An 11,356-nucleotide genomic window follows, 5' to 3' on the forward strand; every position below is an offset into this window, starting at 1 on the left:
CTAAAGTTAGCCAAAGTATGAATGGCATTGTGACTCTCTGCCCAGTGTTTTACACAGAATCTGTGAGATATTGTAGTAGACAACTTGCATAGTTCTCTGCAGGAGTAATAGCTACAGTTGCACAATCAGACATATATACATATGTCTGTGTGTACAATGGCCAAGGAGAAAGATGAAAGATGAACATAAAGCCAATGTACATCTCACCTTAATATGCTGTGTTTCCTGTTGAATGAACCAAAAACTAAAGAATAAAGGCTATCTATCACCGGGAGGACAACAATCCAGCATCCTGTCTGAATGTAAATCCCTTTAAGACATTATTCAACTGGCCTGTTGACTGTTTTTAAGAAAATAAAAAAAATTAAAATAAAACAAACTTTACTCTGTTGCGCTGTTTTTTTTTCTTTGTGATAAGAATATCTTGTTTGGTTGTGTTCAGTCAATCTACAGAAAAATATCTAATATGATTTATTCAAAACGTATGCAGTTAATGCAAAGGTATTGCCAAATATACATACTGCAAAGCAACATCTAAAAATATAAAACAATCAATGCTTTAGGGTTGTTAAAAACAGTCCAAGAATGCAGAGGCTAATTCATCCATTCATGATGGCAGTCTGGAACAACGAGCTCACCAGAAATCATCATCTTCATCCTTATGTGAAAATGCTGCAATGCTGGGAGAACAATATCAAGTTAATTTGTGAAAACCTTGAGGGACAGAAAAAAAAACATTTAAACCAAAAATAGTACTTCTCAATTAATTTATCCTTAAGACAACATTTCTAGAACAAATAACATTGAAAAGACCAGGAGATGAGAAACCACAAAATAAATTACATTTTTTAGAAGGACTGAGGATTATGCAGGATTATATATATTTATTAAAATGCCCTGCAGTAACAGCATTACTGTTGAATTAGAAAACCTAAGCCTTAAGTCTTGTCAAATGTTTCTAGTTACCTGTCGTCTTTCTCCTCAGACAAACTCTTGGCCTCTGGGCTCGTATGTCCTACTTCTTCTCTTTCAGGGCCCTGAAACCCCACCACCACTCAGTTTAACACACAGGGCAGCTGCTACAAGTCAAGTCACAAAAGCAAAGTTTTACAAGAGTGCGTGCAACTCACCTGTGCATGCTGCTTCTCTCTGGCTTCCAGGACCATCTTCATGTATTTCTCCAATGGATTTTCCCCTTTGGACTCCTCTCCATCATGATCTGCCTCTTGTTTCTGCTCTTCATCTGCTCCTTTCCTAATTCCAGTTTCTTCTTCATCTTCTTCTCTCTGTCCTGTTTGCTCCATCTCCTGCCAAAGCTGGTTAGACATAAATACTGTTAATACTCATTTAATCAGGTTATCTTTTTCTAAAAAGAAGTTTTAAATAGGAACTTGGTGCAAGATACTCATTACCGTCTCTTTCTCCAGTCTTTCAAGTTCCTGCAGCTCCCTCTCTCTGGCTTCTTCTTGCTCCCTCTGCCTTTGTTCTAGTCTTTCCTTTCGCTCTCTTTCCCACCTCTGCTCCTCATCCTCTTCATCCCTAGCTGATTCACCTGAGGCTTGTGGGACTTCTATAACATATGGATTCACATGAGTCATAGCAATTGTCAGACATCACTTTATTTTTGGTCTAAGAAGCACCCCGAGAATTACCACAATTTGAGCACAATATGAGAAATTCATACGGTCACGCTGATGGTGTACAGTAGACGGTGGCCATTTTTGTCATTTGGGGTCAACCAAGATAGATCATGATCAGTAATGGGGGGGAGAGGAGCTAACAACTCACCCGCCTGGCCCTGCGAGTCTATCGAGTCTTTTGGGAGGTCTTGTGGGTGGGGGACAGCGGGGCTGTCAGGGGCCTCCTCAGAGAGAGGGACGGCAGTGTCCAGGAGAAGCTCTGGAATGTGGCTGGGCTCTGGAGGGAGACATGCACAAAGAGATCTTTTATGCTCCACCATAATGCAAACGGGCCAGAGGACCAGCACAGAATACATAATCAGCTGCCCTTCATCTTCACCATTGTGAGGGGCCACTGAAAGGACACTTTGAAGGCCAGTCACACACTAATTAAAAAAAACTGCCAGTCTCAAATCAAATACCTCCACACCGGATATACTCCATTTTGTTACTGGGATTTTGTTGGAATTATTGATGCTGTAGATTTTTGTTTTAATGCAAGGCTGTTCATCCAATGATGCAGTAAAATCTTTAGGCAGAACAGGAAAACCTCCAGGTGCTGATTATTAAGGAAATTGTGCTTTTGACATATATACATAGACCATCTCTCCGTTTCTTCCAGACAGTAAAACAACATGTAACAGAACTATAAAGAGTACCTACTTAAACATTCCCTGTTGATTACAACAACACTGCTCCTGTGTGTCAAGTGCAATAACCTCATCAAGCAGCTTTTCAGAATACAGTATAAAAATCACACGGCCATCAACTGGGTCTCACATCACCAGAAGGCGGCTGCAGTGCATTAGTATAATAAAAAAAAAACTGAATTATGCAGTAGCATAGCTTAAATGAAAAAACAAATACTAGTTTAAAGTACCTGACAAAACCCCTGTGAGATCTTCTAAGCTTATTTTCTCGGGCTGTGGGGAAGACTCCGAGCTGGGGAACACAGGGTGCAGCTTTGGTGGACTGACAGAAACACAGGCAAAAATTAGGGCATTAGTATGCACTCTCTAAAATCTCTAAAAGTGTATAAGAGTGTTGTAATGTCCTTGCCAAAGCAATGCCAGATGGTACCTGGACTGGTCTCGTGCTGTGCTCTTGAGCTGAGGACTGCGAGGTGGACTGAGCTCAGAGGAAAAGTCACCGGAGGTCTCCACCTCGTCGCGAGGGTCACGGGGGAGCCGTCTGTCAAACGACAACTCGGGGAACGTCATCGGAGACACAACAGCTTCTATCAGATGCAAAGACTTCATGTTAGGCAATATCCTCATGGGAAAAATATTATAATCTAAAAGCGGACGTAAAAAAGTGTGGATTTACTGTTTTGAATGTTTAAACTGTTTTGGCACATTATGAAAATATTTACAGTAAGTGTTAAATGTGCAGGATATGGGTGCTGACGACATGTACTGTATTTTATTCTTATATATATTTTTTTGACAGTTGAAAGAGCTTGGTGCATCTAATCCCCGTTGAAGCGATTTCACATGATAAACCATTTTTTTGAAGGTACCTTCGGCAATGTCTCTTCGATGCTTTTTCCCAGAGGAAGAGTGCGATGTGGAGGACAGACGTCTGGGTGGAGGGCTGCTTGCATCCTGCGGGGGTCCATCTCTTATAAACAGAGATTCAGTCAACAAATGGAGACTGTGGTCAGTGAAAGCTGTGGACTGGGGTTGGCTATGGTCTTCTAAAAAGGTCACTCTTGGTTGCGAAGGTGGTACAGTGTTTCTGGTGTCATAGGGTATATAGGAGGGGGTTCTGGTAGTTTGTGGAGACGGTGGTCTGTGTGAGACCTTTGATTTGAGGGGGGAGTGGGTGTGTGAATGGTGAGAAACTTGTTTTCTCAAGGGAGAGTCGGGACGATGTGCTCGTTGTGGGGAAAGAGGTCTTGGGGTAAACATGTGTGAGATGGTGGAGCGCACTGCCCTCTGCTGGTACTTCCTGTAGGCTTCCTCTAAGGTCTCAGCCTCCTCCTGCAGCTCCTGAATCCGAGCCTTGGCCTCAGCCACCAGCTCCATGTCGGAGTCTGGAGAGTTATTCCAAGGCGACTTGTGTCCTTGCATGGGCCCACCTGCTTCACAAACATCATCATAACCCACCCTGGCCCTCAGCAGAGTTCTGTCCACATAGATGTCAGGGGGAACCAGCTTGTCAGCGCTCAGCGCCAGTATTGAGCGATCAACAAGAGAGGGCTTGGGGTTACGGAGCACTTCATTTTCAAGAGCTGCCATCATCGCATTGATTACACAAAAGAAAGGGAAAGAAAAAGGAAGAGAATTGAACACTAATACAAAATACCAACAACTAATTTCAAAGAACTATTTACATGCATTTACACCTAGAATCTGGTTGCTACTACATGCCATTTTTTGTTTTTTCTAAATAAAAAAAAGTATTATAGTTATTTAATAGGGAGCATGTTTTTTTTTTTTTCAAGAACTTCCAAGAAAGAGAGCCAGTTCATGAAAAGCAGAAATAAAGTTAACTACAGTCATATATTGTAACATTCATAATTGCATACAGAAACCGACATGGTTCAAAGTTATCAATCACACTACGCTGTGGCAGACGTTCATGGAGTACCTTGTTGAGTTTGGCGAAGCTGTAACTTTATTTCCTCAATGTGGTCAGTCATCCACTGTGACCTCTCCTCACACTTTGTCAACTGAGCCTTTAGCTGAGCACACCGCTCTACCTGCAGAAAACAACAGACAAGAGAACATCACATTAGAAGCTGTTTGCACACAGTGTAAGTCTGCGAAAAGTATAGGTATGCACTGCTGGAAACACAGATTACACAAGAAATTCCCCAAAGGTGTGACAAAACCGTGAAAAAAAGAAAAAAAAGAAGCCAACCACAAAGTTTCCCACACTTAGCGGGAGGCTGTGATGTGACTGACCTCAGTCTGGAGCTGTGCCTGCAACACCTGTTTCTGGTTGTCAAACTCTTCTTCATCCAGTCTGCGAGCGCTCTGCAGCCTCCGCAGCTCCATCTGCACTACCAGCTGCTCCTTGGACGGCTGGCCCAAATCTGAAAGAGGGGTTGTTAGAGTCAAAACATGATTTTAAAGTGCATCCTTTTTGCCAGTCCAGTGTCTATTTCAGCAGGAAAGCTATCTGAGGAAAACACATCTAGAGATACACAGGGGTTGCTCTGATTTAGGGTGTTATGTTTACGTGCTCCAGTTCATGGTTTGAGTTGCATGGATCAAACCGGCAAGAGAGTACAGCACATGGGGCTTTGCCCCATGTTTCTGCCTTTTGTTCGTGATGAGGAGAGAGGCCCATAGCCCTTATGCCTTATCCTCAAACAGGAAGAATTCTGTACCACTCAGAGAGAGGCACAACTTTGGTTCTCAGCCATGGGTTAAGGGAGCCCTCTGTCTCTGCACACTGCGCCCTCTGCTCCTCTTCACTCCCATTTCTCATTCCCACTCCCTTACTGGTTACTTTTTAGAGAGTAGTCTGCGGAGCTACAAACACAGCACAGAGGCCCTACATTGGCAGGCAAGACACACTCAAACAGACTCAGCTGAGCCAGAAGCAGTGGGACAGACTAACATAAATGCTTCACAGTACACTGTATCTCCCACAGCTCACAATGAGCCCACACTCAATCACTTTGAATGCAACGTAGGAACAGGATTTATCTTTATTTTCAAGGTTTATAATAGGTAACTATCAGACATTGAATTTACCAGCCACAAAGGGAATCTGTTGTACATTTTTACAGACAGATAACCCTGATCCAATCTAAGCTAATACTCACCAGCATGGAGAAGCCGGTTCTGCTCTTGGGCCTCCTCCAGCTGTTTCTTTAGCAGCCACAGCTGGCTATGCAGCTCTGCTTTCTCTCTTTTTAAGCTGGGGTAGTCACTCATGGTCTCCAGTCTTTCCTTTAACAGCTCCTTCTGTTGAGTCAGGAAAGAAATCTGCTGCTGTGCTGTGTCCAGCTCAACCTTGAAAACAGAAGAGACATGAAAAGAGCAGGCAAACTAAACCTGAAGAGTCAATTAATCAGTTAGACTATGTAATTATTACATTACAATGTCATCACATCACACAGTGATTATGAGTTTTGTCTGAATACAAGAGTTCAATTAAGTTTTGTGCCGATTGTAAATTGGAGAGGGTAATGTAACACTGCAAGAGGACTGGGGTTGTGTTATTTACCTGCAGCCGACTCAGCTCTGAACATGCTCTGCTGTGCTCCTCTAATTTGCCATTAATTACAGCTGACTCCTTTTGGATACGAACAGTTTCCACTGAGAAAGAAAATGGAATGTAAACACAAACTCAAACCAAAACATTGCCAAAAGCAAACCAGTCAGTAATCTTGCTTTCATTTAAATACTCACTTTTGTTTCTGTTCTCACTCTCTGTTAGTTGTTCGGTTCTCTTGATAAAGTTATCCTTTAACTCACGCTTATACCTAATTGTATAAAAGACATAAGAACAACAATAAAAAAGAGCTATGAAACTAAATCAACACAAAAAAAGCTTGTGAATCTATGTGGACTTTTTCTATTACAGACGAGCACAGAGTAATAAACCAAACCAGCTGCCATCTAAACGTGTTAAAGCAATGTATCATTTGGTCAAGTGTATGATCAGGTCCCAAACTGTTACTCCATAGTCATGGCTGCTGACAGACTGCCAACCAGTCTTAAGCACTACATATCTATATAATATATTATAAATAGTAAGTCACAGTTTTGATGTAGTAACTCATGAGCACATTAGCACAAGAGTCTAAATATGTGTACAGTGCTCAATTTCAACTTATTTGCTGACATTTATTCAAAAAGAAAACTGAGTCTCACTGACAGCATTAAACATTTTGCTGTAGAATGGAATACATAGATTTCAAATATGCATTGTACATAAAGGATATTTTTGACGATGATGTTTTAGACGTTAGTGAAATCCTCTGGTCACACAATGACAATATCCCTAATAAGATACCTACACTAAACTTGACAGATAAAGTGAACAAACCAAGAGAACATATCAAATGAGACTGCCTATGTGTAACCAGCTGAATATGTCTAACTGGTGGTGACAGTATGAACCAAAATATATAATAAAAAAAACAAAAACAGACAACATGAGAACACCTGGAAAGTTCGTTCTGGAGCCTTTGGTCGTGCGTGTCCTCCATCGTCTTCACTGCCAGTTCTCTCCTCCTCAGCAGCTCTTCAGTGGCCTTGATCTTCTCCTCATTAATTTGACAAGTCCTATCATCATACAAACACAGTGACCTTCTTATTGAGTCAGTTGTCACAATGAGACAGCACATCACCCCTCTACTAACATGAATGGTAAAAAAACAAAAAAACTTCTTACTTTTCAAAAGCCTCGATTCTCATCCCCAGCTCATTCTCTCTGTTCCGCACGGTTTCGATTTCTTTCAGGACTGACTGTCTCTGCATATACACATTTTTTTCTTCAATCTAAAGAGAAGAGAAATACAAACAACAGCATCAATTGCACTGCCTTGGATTCAACCAAATAGAATTATTATACTCAAAAGGTTTATTTTGTGAAAGAAACAGAGCACAACATCATATTAGCAGTACTCCACCTCTTGTTGTTTCTTTAGTCGATCAATGGCATTTTTCTCCCGCTCCATCAACGCCTTTGCCTTCATCTCGTAAGTCCTCTCCAACTCCTGCTTCAGCTTATCAATTTCTTTATGAAAATTAGCTTTTTCTTCCATCTTCACCTTGGCGATTTCAACATCTTTAAAATGTTGCATCTTAAGAAACAAAAAACAAAGTTGAGGCCCGGAGGTAAGCTACAGGATTACATATCAGCCACTCAAAAAGGTAAAGCATTCATGCCATCCACTTACGCCATAATTGATTTATACTTTCTAAAAGTTTAGATATAGATTAGATAGTTTAGATTTAAGTATGTAGCTGTACTTTATACCAACCTGCTCATGCAGTTTTTGATTCATTAACTTGTGAAAAAAATGTATATATATATACACGTGACGTACCTTTGTGTTAATTTCTGCTTGCACCTGTGCTTCAATTTCTTTTCTATGGGCAGCCAGTTTGGATTGGAACGAAAACCATTTGTCCCCACTGTAATTGAAGCTCTCATATTCCTTATCAATCATTTTCATCTTCTCAACTGTGTATGGGAGAAAGAAAACATTTAAAAACTGCATTGAAAGGCATCTGTGTGGAGTACATTTTAAAACGTTATTTCATCATACCAAGAGACTCTCCGTAACTTGCTATGCTGGTTGTCTGAGTGTCAGCATCATGGCACAGGCTGTGAGTGTTATGGTGCGTTAGCTGTGTTAGAAGGCTGAGCAGGAACCCTGCTGGACAAAGAGAAAATATATCAAGGCCAGACCTTAGGAGCAGAAACAACTTTAAGGAGGAACAGAATGTGGCATACCTTTATCCGTGTTATCTTTGTTTGAAGACTGTATAAAATAAAAAAAATAGTGTTATTACTGACAACATTTAAATTTATTCAAGAGCAATATTCAAAATGGTAAATTGTGTTATTGTTACCAAGGATCTGTAAAGGGCTGATTCAGGGTCAATTTTAAGAAGCTGAAGAAGGTCTCCTTTAGTGAAAACCTGCCAAAATGGATAAGAGACCGAAATATCTGTAATGATGTGCTTTATAAGCTAAAGTCAATTACACAAATGCTTATGCTCACCTTGTCTTTGCAAAGGCCACTTTCAGGGTAGAATACAGAAAGGGTGTACTCATACCCTGAGGTGCGGAGATGATCGCACACTATGCTGTTACAGGCTGAGACCAAAAGAGGCTCAGATTTCACAGTTACTGGTCTGGGGACTGGTTCTCCTCCAGTCAAAGGTGGGTGTTTTAACTCCTGGATGAGCTGATTCCGCATCTGTGTCTGAATCAGATCAAAAGAGAACAGGTGTGAAAACTAAACTCTTCTAACGCGGAGGTTAGGAGAGTATAACGCAGAGACTGCAGCGACTATATTAGCATGACTTACTTTGAGTGTATCTAGCACTCCTTTATTTTTAAAAGTTTGATAGAGTCTTTTCCTCAGCTCATCTGGAGATAACGTGTTTTCCTTGCCCGAGGACATAACTGTCAAGTGTTGTTTTGTAGGTCCTAAAACTGACAGGAGAAAAGAAAAGTAGACAACAACACGGCAAAGCTGCCACGGCAAGCTAGAGAACAAACCTGCGGTTTTGAACAACTTTTAAAATGGTCTTACCTGGTGTTGGACTGTTATTACTGTGTCTTCTTAACACCTGACACAATAGGCAACTCAAAAAAGAGAACAATCTCTAGTTACCAGCCTAACGACCAGTCTTAGCGTCCCTTTCGAGGAGGTGTGCCTCATCCATGGAACCATTTAAATCCGTCAACGGATATTTTCGTTTCGGGCGCACAGTTATGATGTAACGCGCTAAAAAGCAGCAACTTAATAAGTATTTAATTTATTATAAATATATTAAATTCAAGTCGGATTTTTATGAAGTTAAGTTAAACACTGCTCCAGGTGAACCGGTTTACAGCTAATAACTGATAATTACATTGCTGGTTGCCCATGTCGTCATCTTTGTGCGACTGCTATCGTTTCTCTCCAGGAAGAAAATTATCAGGTAAACAAAAGTCAGTAGTATCAAAGTAATACGCTTTCACTGTTATTCTTGCTTTGCGTCCCTATACTATTTCAAGGCGTAATGCGTTTGTTATGGTCTTACAAGAATTACTTAATGACTCAAACGACTCCAAGCGTCTGTGGAGCACTGCGGCTAACGTTAGCTTGCTAGCTGAAAGGTTCAATCAATTGGCTGATATTGACATTGATATTTGGAAAGATTAAATGGTTTGACCTATTGTTTTGACTTGTTTTCAGGGCAGTTTGGCTTTGCTAAGAAGAAGGGGAAACGATGTCTGGAAGTTTTTATTTTGTCATGGTTGGTCATCAGGACAACCCTGTATTTGAAATGGAGTTCTTGCCAGCTGGGAAGGTTGAATCAAAGGTAACATTTCTTTATTAATAACACCAGCAACTATTCTACTACATCTTGTGCAATAAAACTGGTAAACAAATTATAAGTGTTATTCATTAGCCTAGCAATAGACCACGGTATAATTGTCAGGATATAATCTTGGAAGTATGTGACCATATTAGTCTTTAATGTAAGTGGTACAGGACCTTTACAGTGATTTATGGGTAAGGATAATGTCTGTTAATTTGATATGATTTGTGTCATTAACAACAGGATGACCATCGTCACCTGAACCAGTTCATTGCACACGCTGCCCTGGATTTGGTTGATGAAAACATGTGGCTGTCCAACAATATGTACTTGAAAACTGTGGACAAGTTCAACGAGTGGTTTGTTTCTGCCTTTGTTACTGCAGGACATATCCTTTTTTATTCCATTTGATTCTTCCCTTTTACTCACTCACAGAAGACTATACATAATTCTTGATTCACATCCAAAACTTGATAAAATATTGCCACATTTTAGTTTACTGACAGAAGAGAGACAAAACACCCTACAAGGCTAAAATATCATGTTTAATAAACTAATTTCAGTGTAATCTGGATACAACTATGCCAGATAACCAAAACAATTAAGTCTATTAATAATCGGTTATTTGTTTAGTCATTTATCAACTAAAAATTACTATATCTTTTTCAATCCAGCCTGTTAAACGTAAAGATTTGTTGCTTTTCTCTGTTTTATATCATTATAAATTGAATATTTTACTTAGTTTTGGGGCTGTTGGTTGAACAAAACAAGCAATTTTAAGATATTACCTTAGGCTCTGGCAAATTGTCAAGGGCATTTTTCAATATAACAAATAACAGAAAAAATATTTAACAGGTTAGTTGATAATATAAAATAATTATTAGCTGAAGCCCCACTGACATTATTTAACATGCTAGTTTGCAGTATGTGATTTATTTTAAGAAGTCAGTCATACTGTGTAATTCTGTCAATCAAGGAATCCATTGGCATGGTATTTTCTTTAATTATTTGCCGTACATATAAGATTCATCATGCTGCATGATGTGCGACAAGAAGATGGAATCAAGAACTTCTTTAATGATGTATATGATTTATACATTAAGGTAAGTTGTCTCCCATATGGTTTGAACTTAGCTTGAGGTAACATTTGGTTCATTGCTTCCTTCAGTGTTTGATTTATTTTTATGTTGTCTTCCAGTTTGCAATGAATCCATTTTATGAAATCAATGCACCAATCCGCTCAACAGCTTTTGAGAGGAAAATACAGTTTCTTGGAAAGAAACATCTCCTGAGTTAACTACTTCACATGCACAAGGATTTAAATGTGTCTTGCCTATCTGTACATATACCTAACACATACTTGATGTCTATGTCTTTCTTTTCCTGTTTCACAAATGTAAAATGTATTCAACACAGATTTTCTATTAAACATTTTCTTGAGTGATGTAAAGTGTTTTTTTTTTTTGTTTTTTTTTTAATTTCTTGGAATGGGTTGAGCTGTGAGTACGGCTGAGGTAGGTTGATGATCAACATTACTTTCAGGTATTACAACTTAAACTTGTCCCAAGAGTGCTTGACCGATAATAGAAGAAAAAAACATTGTGATTAATAGACACAATCTTGTGCCTTGACATAGACACTTTATCTAGCGGTTTAGGCATTTTCTCATTG

General features: G+C 39.7%; 2 protein-coding genes across 6 annotated transcripts; one reads left to right on the plus strand and one right to left on the minus strand.

Moving 5' to 3' along the window:
- Positions 1–410: 410 nt before the first annotated feature.
- On the minus strand, positions 411–9,140 carry ofd1 (OFD1 centriole and centriolar satellite protein). Of its 4 annotated transcripts, none has more exons than XM_032529564.1 (23): positions 8,911–9,140; positions 8,683–8,810; positions 8,374–8,577; positions 8,222–8,290; positions 8,103–8,130; positions 7,915–8,022; positions 7,693–7,829; positions 7,273–7,446; positions 7,035–7,141; positions 6,806–6,925; positions 6,047–6,120; positions 5,862–5,953; positions 5,458–5,647; positions 4,589–4,719; positions 4,272–4,383; positions 3,199–3,912; positions 2,760–2,916; positions 2,560–2,651; positions 1,789–1,917; positions 1,413–1,570; positions 1,131–1,316; positions 967–1,037; positions 411–680 (listed from the first exon to the last, which is right to left on the minus strand). In XM_032529564.1, the coding sequence occupies exons 2-23, from the start codon at positions 8,776–8,778 to the stop codon at positions 635–637; spliced, it is 3,195 nt and encodes a 1,064-aa protein (XP_032385455.1). In that variant the 5' UTR covers positions 8,779–8,810; positions 8,911–9,140; the 3' UTR covers positions 411–634. The 4 variants fall into 4 exon arrangements, with proteins under 4 accessions (XP_032385455.1, XP_032385453.1, XP_032385454.1 ...); XM_032529562.1 differs by having other exon boundaries at positions 2,760–2,973; XM_032529563.1 differs by having other exon boundaries at positions 7,915–8,025.
- trappc2 (trafficking protein particle complex subunit 2) lies at positions 9,067–11,135 on the plus strand. 2 transcript variants are annotated; one of them, XM_032529603.1, is made up of 5 exons: positions 9,067–9,301; positions 9,559–9,685; positions 9,929–10,078; positions 10,708–10,788; positions 10,884–11,135. In XM_032529603.1, the coding sequence occupies exons 2-5, from the start codon at positions 9,593–9,595 to the stop codon at positions 10,980–10,982; spliced, it is 423 nt and encodes a 140-aa protein (XP_032385494.1). In that variant the 5' UTR covers positions 9,067–9,301; positions 9,559–9,592; the 3' UTR covers positions 10,983–11,135. The 2 variants fall into 2 exon arrangements, with proteins under 2 accessions (XP_032385494.1, XP_032385492.1); XM_032529601.1 differs by having other exon boundaries at positions 9,929–10,073; positions 10,703–10,788.
- Positions 11,136–11,356: the final 221 nt, after the last annotated feature.

Source organism: Etheostoma spectabile, chromosome 11 (assembly GCF_008692095.1).
Source record: "Etheostoma spectabile isolate EspeVRDwgs_2016 chromosome 11, UIUC_Espe_1.0, whole genome shotgun sequence".
Lineage (NCBI taxonomy): Eukaryota > Metazoa > Chordata > Actinopteri > Perciformes > Percidae > Etheostoma > Etheostoma spectabile.

What these genes read in the sequence shown, in the direction of transcription:
- trappc2 (XM_032529603.1), top strand. Translation starts at nt 9,593, where the DNA reads ATGTCTGGAAGTTTTTATTTTGTCATGGTTGGTCATCAGGACAACCCT. An exon ending in TTGTTACTGCAGGACATATC is followed by an intron (nt 10,079 to 10,707) that starts CTTTTTTATTCC and finishes GCCGTACATATA; the next exon opens with AGATTCATCATGCTGCATGA. An exon ending in TATATGATTTATACATTAAG is followed by an intron (nt 10,789 to 10,883) that starts GTAAGTTGTCTC and finishes GTTGTCTTCCAG; the next exon opens with TTTGCAATGAATCCATTTTA.
- ofd1 (XM_032529561.1), bottom strand. Translation starts at nt 8,778, where the DNA reads ATGTCCTCGGGCAAGGAAAACACGTTATCTCCAGATGAGCTGAGGAAA. An exon ending in GACTAAAGAAACAACAAGAG is followed by an intron (nt 7,142 to 7,272) that starts GTGGAGTACTGC and finishes TCTTCTCTTTAG; the next exon opens with ATTGAAGAAAAAAATGTGTA. An exon ending in AGACTCGCAGGGCCAGGCGG is followed by an intron (nt 1,571 to 1,788) that starts GTGAGTTGTTAG and finishes CATATGTTATAG; the next exon opens with AAGTCCCACAAGCCTCAGGT.